The sequence below is a fragment of the Spizellomyces punctatus genome (genome assembly GCF_000182565.1).
Source record: "Spizellomyces punctatus DAOM BR117 chromosome Unknown supercont1.19, whole genome shotgun sequence".
Taxonomy (NCBI): Eukaryota; Fungi; Chytridiomycota; class Chytridiomycetes; order Spizellomycetales; family Spizellomycetaceae; genus Spizellomyces; species Spizellomyces punctatus.
This window is the reverse complement of record NW_015971555.1, coordinates 336,564-353,778: the sequence shown is the minus strand read 5'-3', so window position 1 is coordinate 353,778 and position 17,215 is coordinate 336,564. Positions and strand designations below refer to the sequence as shown.

Here is a 17,215-nt window from a genome sequence, read left to right as displayed (position 1 = left end):
GCAGGGGTAAAAATTCATGCTTCTATATAGAACCAAGGCTTGCGGCCTACAACCAAATCGATAATTGCTAAGTTCAACCACTGAATATCGTAAAATGATAAAACTGCTCCATATAAAATGAGCACATATAAACCGCTACAGTAGACCATAAGAATCTCCTAATAAATTCTGGATCCAATACAATCGGCCCAGCCCTTACTACTACTACATAGAACATGCGACGAAAAAAAAGACAAAAATTACAAAAATCCCTCCTGCCCATTCACAACACGCACATCATCATCGTCTAACCAATTCCTTCCGTCTTGCCAGCTGCGTTTCAATCCACTTGCGGCCCTCTTCCCGCTCTTCATTCGCACTAGTGCCATCTAATTCCTTCTCAACCTTGACTCGGACCAATCGTAGGATGACTTCTCGGTCGCGTCCTTTTAACAAGTCCAACTCATATTCCCGTTTCAGCCGTCCTATGTCGGCGTGGTACTGGTCTAAGAGAGACTCTAGGTATTTGTGCTTACGGGTTTCCAGCATACGAAGGGGTACACCTTGACCGTCGGCGTAAAAGAATTCTTTGAGGATGCGGAGGATGGATGTGGCCATACTAGTTTGACGTCTATTAAGGACGCGACGGTCCCGCTCAATAGGGCCGTACAGTGGAGGGATAAGTGACCATTCAATGATGGATACGACCTCATCCCAACAGCGTCGGATGACTTCTTGTGCCATGCGCTCCGAGAGATAGTCGGCCAAAGTACCGAGGTTTTTGTTCAGGTACTCTGTGAGAGGTTCCAGCGCCGCGTCCGCGTCTTGGACACTGACGCGCTCGTCAATCGATGCACCGGATGCTGTCTTGTCAGAATACTGAACAGCAGTGGTGAGGGACGAGAAGAAGGATTTGGAAGGTAAAGGCGCAGCTTCGTGAGATTTGATAATCTTCAAAATCTCTTCTCTTGCGTAGGGGATGATCTGGTAAAAGTACTTTGTCAGAATTTTTCAACGCCTGTTTGTCGCCCTTGTGGACAATGCTCACCTTTCCAGTCAAAGCTCTGACAAAATCATCCCTGGTTCTCCCCAACTTCTCTTTGCTCCTCCTAAACCAGAAATCAACGTCCTCGTCCGCGCCCTCCATCGTAAACCGCACGAGCACACGACCTTGTGGCTCCATTTCGACATATACATCATGCGTTTGATGATCACCAAGCTTACGCCTCAACCGCGTGCCGCGAGACAGATCCACAACAGCTTTACCAGCAATCTCATCTGCTGTGAGCATGTTCTTGGAAAGAACAGCAACTTCTAATTTCGTCACCGGTGGCAAGATGACCTGGAATGTTTCATCCCAAGTTGGGTTGATTGTGTCACTAACTGCGCGGGAACGTGCCAGTTCGCATTGAATGCCGTTCAAAACAGTCGGTCCCGCGCTGCTTGATCCCGTACTTGTCCTTGATGACGAGCTGGTGGATGAAGCACGCACACTAGATGGTGACATGCTGGGAGGTTCCTCGACAGGGACAACAGTACCGTCTGGGACTCTCACAATACAGTACGGATTCGCCAGCCCGTTCTTGTTGCACGGCTTCAGGTTCTCTGCGTAAGACAACTGAATCTTGAATGCACCCTTAACGGTCATCTCGTTATCCTCAGATGAGACCGCTGATGATCCATTCTCTGCAGCCATCGCAGCCCGATGTCGTCGTATGATACTGGTCAATTCCTGTACGTTCATCACTCTGTACATATCATCGAGCTTGGACATTGCATACTCGATATTACAGAGCTTTACACAGGACTGGACAAACATTTAACCGATTAGTAGCAGCCGTGGAGACTGACGTAAAACACTGGACATTCTTACCTCGTTGGCAATATCGCGAGGTCCATTTGCTCCAAATTTGCCGCCGATGGCACCAACGTTAGCTGCTGTCTGAAGCAATCCTTGCCAAGCCGTTCCTGCTGAGTCGGCCTTAATCTCACCCAAGGCAATAGCATCGCAGTACTGCTCAATGGCCTTGCTGACGGACTTTAAAAGAACGAGGCTCAGTTGCCTGTAGTATAGGAACCATGAAGAGCCACGGAACATACCTTTGCAAAACCTTGCATAAAGCCAGCATTCTGTACCCGATCACTCCACCCGAGATCATTAATAAAGGCCAGTTCCTGGTATACAGCAGAAAAGAGATCTGTCACACTGCTACTATGATGTTGTCCTTGTCCCACACCGTCCGCAAGAGGCTCAAAGTTATCCGCCTTCACAGCGTTAGAAACCCATTCCAATGTGCGATCGCTGAGGTGTTCCAGCCATTTTTGCACGAACGGGGCAAACCATCTCTCAACATTGAAGCCCGCATTCATCGACATACGTTTGAGTCTGATAAAAACAGTAAACGTGAATATTGGACGTTGCCAAGAAATCACCATATCGCAGGTCCTGTAAGATACGTACCCAGGAACCATTTTGGCGTAACGCTCATCCATGACTCTGACCCGTTTGTACAACTCAAACACACTTTTGCTAGCAGACTTCACGGCTACATCAGACGCCATGTCTTCCGACGCGCTCTCCAACGTCAGTACAAAGTATTTGAGATAGTTTTCCGCCGTTAGTCGGACTATATCCAGTTCCCTAAATCACGTCGTTAGTGCTATAAACGATGACGGCTTTTCAAATTGATACTCACTTTTCGAATGGTTTTCTATACCATTTTCCATCAGCTTCGATCTCTTCAGATACCATCTCCGCTAGTTTGTTGATTCCCTCAATAACCGCTTCCAAATCATTCGTGTCAAAGGGTGTAGTCAACTCCTTCAGCTTTTCGTATCTGGCGATGGCGGCTTCCGTGAGCATACCGCGCAATTCATCACGGAAGCTTTCTGGTTTATCAGGATGACTCTGTCGATAGAGCGGATTCTTGAAGATCATACGGAGCATAAGAATGGTGGTAGCGAGAGCTTGCTTAGGCTTATTTTCAGGGAAAAACTCCTTGTATTTTGTGATCTGTGTTCGGTAATATTCGTCCATATCCGCCAAAAGCTCAAGGACGGCGGGTCTCTGAACAAGTCAATAATAATGCCAGTAAGCACTTTGAGCCTAAACAAATAAACCAATGAACTGCACCTCATATTCGCTCAGCCATCCGCGTTTCTTGAGATCTTCCTTTAGGGTTTCAAAAGCGTCAAGAAGGGCACTCTGCGGAATTTCATACACTTTGTACTTTTCAAACAGCAATTGAAGGTACGCCATAACCATGAAGGCCTCGCTCAATCCCCACGTTCGTCCAAGGATAGTTAAAAGGGCTTTGCTTTCCTCTGAAAGTAGACGCTGTGTCTTCTCATTGATTTGTTTTCCAAGCATGTTCATATCCAAAATCAAGCACGCTCGGAGGAGGGTTCTGTATAAGGCGCGAAGGTCGAGATCCGTTGCAGATATGGCAGATTGCAGAGCAGCAATTGGATCCTGCTTGGGACGCTTGGCACTAGGCTACGTGATGGTAGAACACGAAACAGGTGAGGAGAGCAACCACATGCTCAGTTACGCAGAACACATACCCCTGAGGTTCCATCGTCTTTGATTGCTGCTTCGATCAAAATTTCTCCACCCACGTACTTATCCTTCTCCTTCTTGCCCAATCCAGTCAGTCGGAACCATTTCTTTACATAGCCATCCCTGGCCGCTATTGGTATCAATTCGCTAAACGGAATCTTGACGCGACCCAAGAACTGCTCCTTTGCACGATCATACACGGACACCATCACCTTATCCGTCAGCGCTTTAGCAGGGATATTCACGTGCTCGTTCCATCTCGGATTCGTGGTGCCCTTAATGGTGTCAGTCTGCAGAACCTCCTTGTCTTTGCGCTCCTTGTCCGCTTTTCGCGCTTCTTCGGTTCCATCATCTGGAATATTGCCATGCTCAATAGTACAGTACGGATCACGGCTTCGGCCTTCTTTGGCTACGAGTCCGCGGGCTTCGACAATTTTAAAGAAAAGCTGTATGACGGTTGGTTCCTGAGACTTCTCTTTCTTTTCCTGCTTCCCTTTCTTATCAATGAATCGTGCTTTGAGGAGCTCACAAAGAACTTCAGAATAGCTCATGCCCAGTGTGTCCTCCCATATTGCATAACCGTCTGGAGTAGCGAAATCATCGGGGTTTGGGTAACTCGTGTCGGCGCGGAGGGTCATCATCAACGCACTAACATAGTCGCGTACGATGATCTGAAAATGTTTATAGGATCAGTACAAAGGTCGCAGCGAGCAACTCAAAAGTTCCTTACACTTTCATCGGCACGACCATCGGGTTCCCTGATTCTGGTAGCATCCCTTTGTCTATCTGCCGCCATTTCTCGCTGTCTAGCTTCTGCAATCATTTGCAATTCTCTCCTATCGGCGTCTCGACGCTCCGCCTCAATACGTTCCTGCTCTTTGCGTTTCCGCTGCACCTCCCGGGCTTCCATTCTGTCCGCTTGGGCGGTTTTTTCAGCATCAGCCTGCTCCGCTACCAAGATCTCGTCGCGCTCACGCTGCCTTCCACGTTCTTTTTCCCTCTCTTTCTCCCTGATCCGGTCCCTCGCCTTTTCTTTCTCCCGTTCCTTGTCCACTTCTCGTTCCCTCTCCAACTCCTTCTCTCTTTCCTTCTCGCGCTGGATTTCAAGTTCTTTTTCCTTTGCTCTTTGCCTGTCTCGTTCTCTCCGCTCAGCCTCCCTTCCAAGTGTCCCAGTGGCCGATGAAGGCACGGATTTGCGTGTGTTGTCTATCAGCTGGTCCAAGCTAGCCGTCATTAGCTCGTAGTCTTTAGATGCTCGACCGCTATTCGGTCTATCCGAGCCTCGGTCATTCGCGGTCTCCGGTGGTAGAGGGGATGAGCGCGGTGGATTCGCTGCGGTCTTGGTGTGTAAGTCATCCAAGGCTTTGAGCATATCATCAAAGCTCGCTGATGCTGATGCCGATGCGGGTTCCGTGGTATGTCTATTCGACGGTGCTGCTGCAAGTCTACTTAGTTTGTCAGGGATACGTTCTGAAGCGCGATTTAGAGGGCTCTCCCGTGTACGAGACCGTTCAGTCTCCCTCTCTCGGCCGCGCTCTCCTTCACGCGAAGATGGTTCCCTGGTAGTAAAAGATCGGGAAGGACCAGAATCATAATCCCGCTCACGCTCTCCGTAGTTTCTGGTCGAGGATTTCGTCGTCGCGCTGCGGAGCAGCTGCTCATCACTGCCGCTTCGACTTCCTATACTGGCCCCACTACCTGATCTCAACAATGAGCCATTGCGAGGAGGATGGTCACCACTGAGGCTGGGACGTCGAGACGAATTAGGACTTGAACGTGATGAGCCAGAGTCTGCTGATGGCCGTCGTCGCTCGCGATCGTTCTCATACACTGACACGACGCCTTCTGGTGGCGGTCGCCGGTTACCATTTGCATAGCTATCCTCGGATGGTCGACGAGAACGGGGCGGACTACTGCCAGTGCTGCTGGATTGATAGTAACGGGAAGGCGGGGGCACTGGGCTGAGTGGGGAGTTGGGACTGTATAATGGGGAATTGGGACTGTGACCCGCGGAGAGTGTGGATTCTGGTCAAGGCTTTTAAAGATTCAACAAAGACAAATAAGGCATTCTTACTTGTTGGGATCCCTCGTTCTACTTTTACTTCTGGATGTGGGGATACGAGCAGCAACGGACGGGTAAACGTTTTCTCGGCTCCTACTACTTTCAGGTGTTGCCGGTGGTGGATCCGCGGCCGCAGGGTCAAAGAAGCCATTAGCATTCCTGTTCAGAATGCGCGGCGGCTCCCTTGGACGATAGCCCGTGTCGGCCATCGGGAATGAAAGATTGGGAATATCTCACGGAAAAGCAAGGCTGTTTGACGTTGCCGCTGAGTAATAGAGTGGGCGGGAAGGCTACTTGTTCGACACTTTAGCCAGTGCAACCGATACGTACAAGAGAAAAAGTTCTAAGAGGTGTTCATGTGCTCATGTCCAAATCACCGCTCAATGGGTAGTTTTTGCAAATGCCAATGATGTGTTCAAATGTGATTCTGTCCTACTGGGTCACAAGCAGGCACCAGCACCAGTTTGTTCATCGCTTGGTGACTTGCGACAACGCCACCTCCACTTTCCTATTTTGGTTTAATTGCAGCTTTTAGTGCATTCTAATCGGATTTAAGATTCTAAGCACTAGACCGACCTCCGACTGATTTGCTTCAAGAGGACGGAACACTTATCTGATTGGGAAGCGCCCGTCTGCAAGTTGCCCAATCGCAACTGCCTTTCACTGAGTCGTAAATGTAGCTTCCACATGATTTTGAAGGAGGTTTATTTGGATCTTCAGTAGGTCAAGTTGTCGGTGAGTATCGAGGGCATGCGATTTGACGGAGGTTTACGAGGCTTCTTGTTTTATAGTAAAGTTGGAATTTACATGACCACCGGAAGAGCCAGCAGTTGGTACACTTAATACTCCATGCAATGTCGTTCCTCTGCCAGTTTGGTTTCGCAAGATCCGGGAAGGAGGAATTCATGAGATAGGGAACAATTGCTGATTGGATTCTCATCGTTTGGCTAAACACCAAATGGAGATGCCTTTGCGTCGACAAGATGCCCCGTGGTTCCATGGTGTAGCGGTTAGCACTCAGGACTCTGAATCCTGCGACCCGAGTTCGATTCTCGGTGGGACCTTTCGTTGATCATCAGCTTTCTTTTTCTACTCTTGCGCTGCATTGAAGTTCATGCCTTGGAATGGTGGAAGATGTTTCTCCATTTTAAACATATTTGACGCTTTGGGGAGGACGACACACAAGTCCAACACGTTTGTTGATTGGGTTCACCATTGATGGCACTCGTTTAGATGTGGATCTTGTTTCTTGGCAGCAACAAAGTGTTCATCCACCGCTACACACAGAATATCCATCTGAATAACTCTCTCTCTACTTGCTACCATTGGTTCAATGCTCATGAACACTCATTTTGCATTCACTCTTCACCCAAATAACAAAAAACGTTTAAAGTGTTCCAATTTGACTTTGAGCTCCGGTATGGCACAGTCATTTATTTTGTATTCCCGTAAACATCACGTTCGAAAGTGTTCGGACACGTTGAATATCGGCTTGTTCGTTGGTGGTGATCCTTGGGGGTGGAAATTACGGAGACGAGAGCTGCATGCCCAGAGGGGGACATTATCTCACAGCTTGTTGCCATTTTGGAGTATTTTGGGACACCGCTTGAATCGCAAGGCACACGAGTCAATGGACGAGACATCCGAGTGAAAGGACGAAAAAAGCTGTTAGACGCAGGGTGCCCTTTGGACGCTATAGAATTAGAAAGGATTTGTTGTGACTTTCCACGACCGGTCCGTTAAGACGAGTGGTCGTACAGCACAGACCGGCATTTGACGGTTCTGTAGCAACTTGACTTGCTATTGCTTTGTCGTATACCAAACACTGCCCTCCCTCATACACTCTCTCCCTCTGGATATACAATGGCTTCCACCTCCGTCAAAGTCGCGCTTCGAGTCCGGCCCCTCAATGCAAAAGAAGTTCTTGCAAATGCTCAAGAATGTATCAGCTTCATGGGCGTCGGAATACCTCAGGTAACAATAGGACCGACTGGCGGTGGTGGAGCGGATACCTCGTTTGGATTTTCGACGTCGATGGCCTCTTTACCACAGCATCAACAAAAGGCCTTCACCTTTGACCATGTGTTCGATACGGCTAGTACGCAGGAGGAGGTGTACCGGGATTGTGTAAAGCCTCTCGTCGACAGATTTTTAGAGGGATTTAATGCAACTGTATTAGCATATGGACAGGTAAGCAATGGTATTGGTGCGACACCTCTTGATGAGTAGATCAAGCTTGATCTGTCATTACTTGTCGAGCAAAAGTCTAAAGCTCTTCGCGACTTTGCGCAGACGGGATCTGGAAAAACTTATTCGATGGGCACCGGCTTGGAGGCGGTTGCAGATCCAGAGCATCAGGGCATCGTACCTAGATCCATCTATCATCTCTTTGATAGACTGCAAGCACAGGCAGCAGCCAGTCCCGAAGGATTCAAATACGAAGTGCTTGTTTCGTTCCTAGAACTTTATAACGAAGAACTTGTAGACTTGCTAAATGCGCGACCTAAAGAGGGTACGACTGGCTGGGGTGGTCTGTCGATTAGAGAGGATGGAGCGGGAAAAATTATGTGGTATGGGGTAAAGGAGCAGGCTGTATCCTCACCGGAGGAGCTCTTGAGGTACGTTTGCTCAGGTTGATGTGCAGTGTATCGACTGGGACGTATTTTTATATGCTCTATTTGGTAGTGTCCTTGAAAAGGGCTCACTCTGCCGAACGACTGGATCAACCGACATGAATGCTTCGTCCTCTCGAAGTCATGCTATCTTTAGCGTAATTTTAAAACAACAGAAATGGGTGCCTCGTTCCACCGCAGAGGAGGATGGTGACGGTGCGAGCGGGGAAAGTCCCTTGGAGGAAATCACAAAGCAAGAGGGTGAGGAGCATTTCACGCCGACATCGGTGGATCCCACAACACACCCAGACGGCTCCTTCCAGCATCTCTTGTCCAAATTTCACTTTGTTGATTTGGCGGGATCCGAACGTCTCAAACGCACAAACGCTGAGGGAGATAGGAAAAAGGAGGGAATATCAATTAATCAAGGCTTACTTGCCCTTGGGAATGTGATCTCTGCCCTAGGCGACGATACCCGAAAGTCCGCGCACGTTCACGTTCCATACCGGGATTCCAAACTTACCCGAATGTTACAAGACAGTTTGGGTGGAAATAGCCAGACATTGATGCTCGCCTGTGTGAGTCCCAGTGATACCAACTACGGCGAAACAGTCAACACTTTAAATTATGCGAATCGAGCGAGGAACATAAAAAATAAGGTGGTGATTAACCAGGAATGGGCTGGAGGGGGGAACACTTTGGCTTTGGAGAGGGAGGTCCGGATATTGCGCGCGACAGTTGCTCAGCTGAAAGCGGACATTCAAGATGGTGGGCCGGGAGGCTCTCTTCGGGTATCCACCACGGGTGGTGATGCATTTGATGCGAGTTATTTAGCGAATCAAAGACAGACAGTTTCGGGTACACTCCGGGAGCGAGAATTGCAGATGCGAATACAACGAGAACGAGAACTCGACGCAGAGATGGACCGTACAAAGCGAGAACGAGATGCAATACGGTTCGAAAATGAGCGGCTAAAGTTTCGTTGTTTTCGATTGCAAGATCGATGCAGAGAGCTTGGAAGGGAGTTGGCCGATACGATTGTGCAACGGGATCGGGCGGTTGTAGAACGAAGTCGTATGTTTCTACCTGGAAATAAGAGTATGAAACGGAAAGGGCGAGATATGGAAGAGGAGAACGGTGGTGTCAAGCTGCGCAAAGTTTGGGGAGAGGCTAAAGGCGAGATCGTCCGCTCTCCGTCAACAGAATCCTTCCCGGAACGAAGTTTTGAGGTTGGCAGTGATGAACCTGACGATACTAGCAAGCTTATTCCCGAAAATGACCCCCTCAGTCCTGAAGCAACACCGAATCTCGCTGAAAATGATTCTCAGACACTACAATCCGCCTACAAGAAGCAGCTCACCGCCCATCCAATTATACAAAGCTACGTGCGCACCATTTCCGATTTGCGATTCCGTCTTTCAGAGGCGGAGGATAAGCTCACATGGTACAATGATGTTGTGGCAAAGCTGGGCGGCAAAAGCAAAGGCGGACGCAATGCGTTCACAGCTCCTAATAGAGGTGGGGACGGGCGTCTTTTCAGTGCGGAAGAGATTGGAGCAGATGCTGAGGCCGATGCTGAACTTGGTATTCCTTGTCGACCGTTACAACGGCAAGTCAAGGAAGTATGCCGGGAGGAAGAGGAGACATTAGACGAAGGTGGACAGGAAAGACGGCTAATGAAGGCGCTACAGGATAATCCTGATGTAGATGAGATGCTCAAGCAGTCAAAATCACAGGATGCAGGTGAGGTCGATGGAGTATCACCTGGGCCACGGCTGTATGGGGTACCCCGGACGAACTCTGTGGTTTGGGAATCATCTTCGCTCAACGTAGCAGAGGATTTCGAAGAGTCAACAGCCTTGGACGAAGCAACAGACGAAGCATCTTCAACATCACCAGATTCAAGCACATCAGACATGTTCCTTGTCATTGCTAAAATCCAGGCGGACATTGCTGAACACGAAAAGCTCGTCTCACGAATACAGCATCGCGACGCCGAATACGAAACGATGAAAACAGCCTATGAGCAAAAACTTCGGGATCTTCAAACGCAATTACTTCAATCCAAAAAGGAGCGTGATCAAGCGTTGAAGCGAATGCAGGGTGGCGAACGCAAGGAGGAGAAAAAAGGGACTGTGGCGATCAAACAGCGATATGAAGACAAGAAGCGGCAGCTGGAGAAGCAGATTGACGAATTCCGGCGAAAGTTGGCAGAGAATACGAGAGCCAGGGATGAGAGGAAGGGCAAGGATGAGGGCTTGATGAAGGGTTTGAAGGACACGATTGCTAGCATGAAAGGTTTGTGATTGGTTTCATTGCGATAGCCGCTAGAAAGAGATAGCTTGACACGAATTTTTTGTTCATGATCCACAGCGGAGAAGGCACGCATGCTCAAAGACCTCAAAAAAGAGAGGGAAAAGAGCCGGGCATTGGAAATGACAAGTCAGCGACAGATTGCCATTTTGAAGCGCAAGGAGAAAAAGGCTGCCGATCTGGTTAAGAAACTAGAGCAAAGTCGTAACCAGATGCAGGTTCGTAATCTACTTTTCCTTTCACTATGTGTACCGGATAGATGTTCACGACGCTGCCTCTCGCTTTCAGCGCCTGATTCTGCAGCGCCGCAGCGACGAAATACACAACATTAATCGACGTTCCGTTATGAAGATACTGAAGCGAACCAGTACCCCCAACCGAATCTCGAAATCCGGTGGGTCCAGCGGAAGTATGTCTCCCAAGCGACGAAGCGGAACATGGAAAGTGTCTACGGCTCCAATCGATTCATCACGACCAGGAAGTAGCGGATCATCCTCGAACCGACGAGCCGTATCCATGTACGCCAAATCCACCAACAAATCTTCTCCTGAAACCAAGCTACCGTCAGATATTGGGTTGGATGACGGTGATGTCCCCAACCATCTCCCAGTCAATGTACGTGCCCAGTTCAAGAAGCAAATGTTGGAAAAGGAACTTGCATCCTGCATTGCTGTTCGACGAGCACAAAAGGCTTTAGACGAACTGAAGGTCTCACGGGATAGATTGGTCGGCGAGCAGCGGGAGTTGGTTGCGGAGCGAGAACGATGCGTGCGTGCTGAGCAGGAGGCGACGGGACGGTTTGACCCTGAGAAACCCCAGTATATGGATGAGAGATTAGGAGTATTGGATCACGAGATTGCGATGATTGGACATCGAATATCCAGGGTTGAGGAACTGGTTAGAAGGGCAAGATTGGGAGGACAACCCGCAGGGCAAGAGGGTCTCGTATCTTCCTCAACTAGCATCTCGTCGTTAACACCTGACGTGGATGTTGGATGGGAAAATGCTACGAATATCATACGGTCGCTTGATCCATATGAGTTGGAAGCGATTGCAGAGATGTGCTTGGAGGATCTTGTTGAAGTCAGGTGCTTGCTTGAAGAAGGAGAGGTGAAGGTCCAGGAGCGGGATAGTAAGATTGAGGAGTTGACCGAGAATCTGGAGAGGTGCCGTGAAACTGCCAGAAAAGCCGCCATGGAATTCCAGAGGAGACTGGAGGACGCTCGTGAGGAGGAACGTCGCCGGGTGAAGGAACAGCAGCAAATCTCCTTTCTGAAGGAGAACGCTGGCATGTTGCGATCGATCTCTGAGCCCATGTTGAATGCCGGTGAAGCCAAGCAGCACGCAGTTCTAGAAGAGCTTGTCTCAAAAGAGCTTTGGGCGAGTGAAGAAGTGCTCGATGACCGGACAGGAGACGATGTTGAGGTCTTTGATTTGGAGGAGGATCGGCATCCACTGGGCGAGTTGACGGCTTCACCGAGGAGTAACAGCGAGCAGGAAATCATCTCGGCGAGTAATGTTCAAGGGGAAGAGAAGAAAGACGAAGCTGTCGATCTGGCCAACATGTCATTACGAGATCGCATGGTGTGGTGGCTAAAAGGGGCTCCAGGGGGGCATGAGCTGTTGAGAGGAATTCAGGCAAGTGATAAGGATGGACAAGTCAAGGATGACGCTGGAAAGGAAAACCGAGCGGAACCGGAACCGTCGTCACCAGGACGAGTGAGTTCTGCACCCGCGACTCCAAAACCCTCCCTAGCCGTCCCACGGACACCCACGCGAGAGCGATCCGGGTCTACATCGTCCAAAGCCGGCAGCACGACCGGCTCAGAACGAGGTCGAACAACACGGCACGACAAACCACCGAGTCGAGACGGAGTATCGTCTCCACGTAGTGTGAGCATGTCCGCTTCTGCAATGATGGCAGAAGGAGCTGGCGGATCAGGGACCAAGTCTTCTAGTGCGAGTGCATCTAACGCAGCGCGACGGAGAAGGAGCCCCAGTTGGACTTACGGGAAAGATAGTCCGCGATCCTCAACCACAAACAAGGGCAACAGGAGTCCAAGCACGTCCCCAAAGAAAAGAGGATACTTGAACCAAGCCGCCAGTCCAACCCGTGGCCCTTTCCGAGCATTCGAAAACGACGACCATACTGTACAACCCCCACCTTTTCTAAATGTCGTCAGTAGTAGCAGTGTTGGAGGCACGGCAAGCGGACGGAGCAGCGTTGCGGGCAGTGGAGGTGGAATGGCTACGCATCAGCCTCCTCCTGTTGGCTCGAGACCTGGCAGCGGAGGGGACGTTTTTGAGCGGTTAGCGAATGCACATACACTTGCCAGCCAGGCTAAAGTCATACATCGGGGATCCAGTGGTGTTGCAGATGCTTTAGGCGGCGCTGCGGCTGGGGAGATGGGTGCAGAGGACCCGGGGAGTGGAGGTTTTGGTGCCCGGGAGAGTGTGGTGGGGAGAGTCGCGAGACGAAAGATATCAGGACAAGGAGCGGGTCCTGGTGGTGGTGGTGAAGAAGATGATGGTGGAGAGCACGGCTAGGGTTGAGTTGTGACTTTGATTTATGGATGCTTTTTTTTTTAAACATAAAGTATTGGCTGGGATACTACCCTATGCCATAGACTGTGCACAATTATTTATATTTGAGTTTCGTGTGTCATGAACTGTTACAATGTTTTCGATTGCCAATGATTCATCCGTTCTTTTTGAAATGCTCATTTCAATGATTATATTTACATGTGTTTTGTGTGGTTTCGGTACATTCATTTCCAGCTACCTTGTTGGTTTAGTTTTCTTCTTTTGGTGCTTGGAGATAACATCCAGCACCCTCCATAATCCATATACTCAGATGTTGAACAAGAACTATCCATCCAGCTCCGATTACCCATCCTGCTGATGATGTCCTCCCACCAGTGATCCTTCAATGGGAGGGAACTTGCCATCGCCAAAAAAGACAGACAATGGGATATGCACGCATGCCCAACACTAGGACATCTTCCTCACCATGCACACCCAAACAAAAGGGTATCCACACAACAATATTTCACTTTTTTTCCATCCAACTCATATCATTGGGTTCATCGTCACCAAACCACATTCCCCGTTTTTGACCAGCCTGGGATCCATACGGTACAGGCGTTTTGTAATCCCTTGGTGGTTCATTCCTATTTGATTTGTTCAAGTGTTAAAAAGTATTTTTTAATGCACATTTTAGTGTTTACGCACCCAGGTTCGCTACGCATGCATGACCAGAATATGCGAAATGTGGAAGGAACATCCTGCATTGGCCATGTCGTGAGGGCTACAATGAAATCTTCTAGGTGGCCGTTGCATCGGTGGGGGCGTGGTTGGGATCTTTCCCAAGCGCTGTACAAGGGGAGACATTCTTTAAGTATACATGCTGGCAGCTTTGTACTCGTCGGTGAATAGTCAGTTACCCTGGTCCGAACTTTGCGTTTACCAGCGCCCGTCGCTGTGCTAGTGCTTCGGGAGAGGGACCGGAGGGTGGTGGTGCTGGTGGTGTTGGGTTGTCACTGGGATCAGTCATAATGTAGGGTTGGTCTAATGTCGGAAACGTTGGCAAAAACGCTCGCTTCAAGTTCAATGTCCGCAATTTATTCCTAAAATGGACATATGGATTTTGTCGCCACGGATTTGACAACTCGCTATTTTCAACATTGAACTCTGTCCCGGGGCGGATGTTCCGGCTAATATCTCCAGCATTTCATAAATACAAATTATGATACATACAGAGCAATATATACAATAAATAGCTTATGAAGTCAAAAAAGGAATAACGCAACACGTTACGCCGACCCAGTAACCAACGACACTTTCTGCTCCTTATTATATACATCCTCACTTCTCCAGGCACCTGCCCAGAGATCTAACCACCACTGCCTCCAAGTCTTTCGCTTACGTTTATCATAGGCAGCACACGCCGTGCACCAGCATACTCGACTCGGAATCAGTATCTGACGGGAATGTAGCGCGTCCCACAGGGTCCGAGGGGACCGGGTTCCCGCACCAAGGTCTTGAACAAAAGCTTGGAATCCCGCCCGTTGTATAAGGTGCTCTATCCCGTGTGCTAGTTCCTCGGCATCTTCTTTAATCATGTGAGTGGGAAGCCAGATGGACCATATTCTACCGTCATCTGCACAGGTTTTGACCTGCCCTGGAATACACACGGTGGATATCGCCCGGTCATCGCTCCTGCCACCTACAAGCACCAGTAAAACTCCATATTCTCCTTCGGTGTCCTTTGCCGCCTTTTTCATTTGGTTTTTGATGACTCGTGCGGGGGTCCACTGCCAGCTTCTCAATGCCTCAACCAACGCCCGACCACCCACTCGCCTTAGCTCAGCCGGTCCCATCCACTCAATGAGGCACTCCACTACTTGAACTTTATTCTGGCCAACAAACTTACAGGCTTCGACAAGACACTCTGCCAGACATCGTCTCGCGAACCGTTTCTCATCTTCGTCATCGTCACCAGTGACTTGCCACATGGCGAGAAGATAACCGATTATTTCAGCGGAAGACGCTTTGACGCTTCGACATGCTGCACGTATTGCAGCGAATTTGTATCCGACAGGGTCACCTTCGTAGCGAGTGACTAGATCCCGGCAAAGATCAAGGTGCCCTGCACCCGCGGCACCAACCAAAACCGTCGTCGCTTGCTCACTCGTCAACGCTAAACTGCTATTCGTAGCTTTCCCACTTCGTCCACCTTTGCTCATAACGTCCCTCGATACCAGTGCTTCAATGACATCACCACGCCCGCAACGGCCCAAATGGTGCAGAAAAGATTCTGTACAGTGCAGACGAGGAGTTCGACCGCGATCGTCTGCGCGAGCGAGGAAAGCTAAAATGGCGTCCGTGGAGGCCCAGGATAGAAGGTCGATCGCCAATGCGGAGGCAGCAGATCTCGGAATGGTGGCCCCGAGAGAAAGACATGCATAGAGAAGGTCTGAACGCATGAGACGAACAGCGGTTTGAAGGGCAATGGAGGACGAATGGTCGATAGGGACAGAATTGGAAAGAACCTATCGTCGAGAGTTCACTGTTAGTGTATCCAGAATCATCACCTATAACAGAGGACGAGACCTACCATCTCTGTCATCAAGGGCAAATGTCCCCCCATAGTAGCACCAACGAAAACAGCGCAGGCAGAGACAAAATCAAGACTCCAATCTGGCGACGCTGGCTTCATTTTCAATAAGCGTAATATATCTGTCCGACTGTTTCGGCCAACTTGCTGCCAAAACATTTTTTGACCTTGACGTTTCGTTGTTCCAGACTTTTCGCCAGGGTCACATTGGGCATCACAGCGCCGAATAAGCGCGAGAATATCTGGAGCAGGGTACCATGAAACCAACTCGGTAGCAAAACGCAGGCAAGAGTGAGGAGGCTGCGAGGATCGCTCATGGCGATCTCTGACGACTGGAATCGATGCACCAAGATCCATCAAGAGCGTGCGTAGCAGGACCGCATTGCGAGTTTGCAGTGCAAAAGAGACCGCAAAAGCGTCGAGGTAGTTTGGATCTGCACCGGCTTTAACGAGTCGTTCTATGAGGGATTGAGCGCCACAAGTCTGAATGACCCATGTCCAAAGATCAAATAGATCACTAGAGTCCACGCTCGGCTCTGCAGCACGAACCGGTGCTCTAAAGATAAAACCAAATATCACAATGAGCTACGTAAAAAGGACCCGTTCTTACAAACTCCAAAAACATACGCTTTGAATTCCCCAACGGCAGCGCAAGCAAGGCTATGCAGTGTAGGCAACGGTAATGGGGCATCCTCAAATAATGGCTGGAACTTGAACCGCGCACCCAAATTTAACAATACATCCACCGTAGCTGCGTCCAAGGCAGGATGACGTTCAACCAACATTGGATAAAAGAGAACATGGGCTTTGCCGTATCGATGTATGAGCCACTGCGCTCGGATGGACGGTAGAGTAGTGAAGAGGTGATGTAGGTAACTGCAGGATCGAATGAGGGGCATTGGGTTGCGGACCCACGGTATGATTGAAATTAGGACATCTTCGGGTAGGGTGAGCAGGGAGGGAATGGGGAGTGAGACGAGTGGTGAGGAAACGACTTCTTGGCAGGGGACTTTCATTATCGTCATTCAAGTTGCATCAACCGGTCGTTAGTAGAAGCAATCTGTGAGGCCTCTCTAAAAGAGACCAGAGAAAAACGCTAGCTATTATCTATCTAAAGACGACTGTAACAGCCAAGTCCGTCGCCTCGTGCTCTTGCATTCCCAAATCTGTAAGGACCCAGCCAGCTGAGAAATGAGCCGTTAACGTTCGCTGTTGCTTTGCATCGTTCGGTTGATTTTGAAACCTTCACTCTGTTTCACGTGATTCCTGGCTTGATGTGTCATCGTCGGAACTAAGAGACTGTGAACAAGGAATAGCCACAGGGCTGGCCAGCATCTCGCAAAAGTAGTGTTAGATCAAGCATATAAAGGGTAAAGGCCGCCGTAGCTGCACACTGAACCGAAAGTAGGGGAGCGCGCAAGGGTCTCTCTGCGTACTGGGGTAATTATAAACACTATGCAAAAAAAGGCGCCGTCCTTGGACACAGCCTGTTTTCTTTCAAAGTAGTTTGACAGTTACTTTATCACATCTCATTGGGACGAATCTCCAGTATAACAGCCATATTACCCAAGTAA

At 49.4% G+C, this 17,215-nt stretch overlaps 4 protein-coding genes and 1 non-coding gene across 6 annotated transcripts; 2 read left to right on the top strand and 3 right to left on the bottom strand.

The window, feature by feature from the left end:
• Positions 1–85: 85 nt before the first annotated feature.
• On the bottom strand, positions 86–6,031 carry SPPG_08144 (uncharacterized protein). Its single transcript, XM_016756300.1, has 10 exons — positions 5,613–6,031; positions 4,269–5,538; positions 3,544–4,209; positions 3,113–3,475; positions 2,676–3,046; positions 2,441–2,620; positions 2,080–2,365; positions 1,853–2,017; positions 1,028–1,786; positions 86–963 (listed from the first exon to the last, which is right to left on the bottom strand). The coding sequence occupies exons 1-10, from the start codon at positions 5,807–5,809 to the stop codon at positions 280–282; spliced, it is 4,941 nt and encodes a 1,646-aa protein (XP_016604597.1). The 5' UTR covers positions 5,810–6,031; the 3' UTR covers positions 86–279.
• Positions 6,032–6,592: 561 nt separating this feature from the next.
• Positions 6,593–6,664, top strand: SPPG_10192. Its single transcript has one exon. It is a non-coding gene; the product is annotated as a tRNA-Gln (tRNA).
• A 426-nt stretch (positions 6,665–7,090) lies between these two features.
• SPPG_08143 (uncharacterized protein) lies at positions 7,091–13,193 on the top strand. Its single transcript, XM_016756299.1, has 5 exons — positions 7,091–7,790; positions 7,893–8,218; positions 8,286–10,510; positions 10,586–10,743; positions 10,814–13,193. Exons 1-5 carry the CDS (start codon positions 7,464–7,466, stop codon positions 13,070–13,072), a joined length of 5,295 nt encoding a protein of 1,764 aa, XP_016604596.1. The 5' UTR covers positions 7,091–7,463; the 3' UTR covers positions 13,073–13,193.
• A 7-nt stretch (positions 13,194–13,200) lies between these two features.
• Positions 13,201–14,079, bottom strand: SPPG_08142 (uncharacterized protein; the record flags this gene model as incomplete). Its single annotated transcript, XM_016756298.1, has 3 exons — positions 13,201–13,695; positions 13,757–13,897; positions 13,969–14,079. Coding segments are annotated over 3 exons (373 nt in total), but the record flags the coding sequence as incomplete, so codon positions are not given.
• Positions 14,080–14,220: 141 nt separating this feature from the next.
• SPPG_08141 lies at positions 14,221–16,846 on the bottom strand. Of its 2 annotated transcripts, XM_016756296.1 has the most exons (4): positions 16,425–16,846; positions 16,269–16,351; positions 15,642–16,197; positions 14,221–15,576 (listed from the first exon to the last, which is right to left on the bottom strand). In XM_016756296.1, the coding sequence occupies exons 3-4, from the start codon at positions 15,996–15,998 to the stop codon at positions 14,338–14,340; spliced, it is 1,596 nt and encodes a 531-aa protein (XP_016604593.1). In that variant the 5' UTR covers positions 15,999–16,197; positions 16,269–16,351; positions 16,425–16,846; the 3' UTR covers positions 14,221–14,337. The 2 variants fall into 2 exon arrangements, with proteins under 2 accessions (XP_016604593.1, XP_016604594.1); XM_016756297.1 differs by having other exon boundaries at positions 16,269–16,846.
• Positions 16,847–17,215: the final 369 nt, after the last annotated feature.

Bases quoted from the DNA above. Each gene is read 5' to 3' on its own strand.
- SPPG_08144 (XM_016756300.1), bottom strand. From the start codon at position 5,809: ATGGCCGACACGGGCTATCGTCCAAGGGAGCCGCCGCGCATTCTGAAC. The intron at 2,366-2,440 runs GTACGTATCTTA...TGTTTTTATCAG, and splicing joins TACGCCAAAATGGTTCCTGG to ACTCAAACGTATGTCGATGA. The intron at 1,787-1,852 runs GTAAGAATGTCC...ATGTTTGTCCAG, and splicing joins CTCGCGATATTGCCAACGAG to TCCTGTGTAAAGCTCTGTAA.
- SPPG_08143 (XM_016756299.1), top strand. From the start codon at position 7,464: ATGGCTTCCACCTCCGTCAAAGTCGCGCTTCGAGTCCGGCCCCTCAAT. The intron at 7,791-7,892 runs GTAAGCAATGGT...GACTTTGCGCAG, and splicing joins CTGTATTAGCATATGGACAG to ACGGGATCTGGAAAAACTTA. The intron at 10,744-10,813 runs GTTCGTAATCTA...TCTCGCTTTCAG, and splicing joins AAAGTCGTAACCAGATGCAG to CGCCTGATTCTGCAGCGCCG.
- SPPG_08141 (XM_016756297.1), bottom strand. From the start codon at position 16,666: ATGACGATAATGAAAGTCCCCTGCCAAGAAGTCGTTTCCTCACCACTC. The intron at 16,198-16,268 runs GTATGTTTTTGG...TTTTATCTTTAG, and splicing joins GCCGTTGGGGAATTCAAAGC to AGCACCGGTTCGTGCTGCAG. The intron at 15,577-15,641 runs GTAGGTCTCGTC...TCTCGACGATAG, and splicing joins TGCCCTTGATGACAGAGATG to GTTCTTTCCAATTCTGTCCC.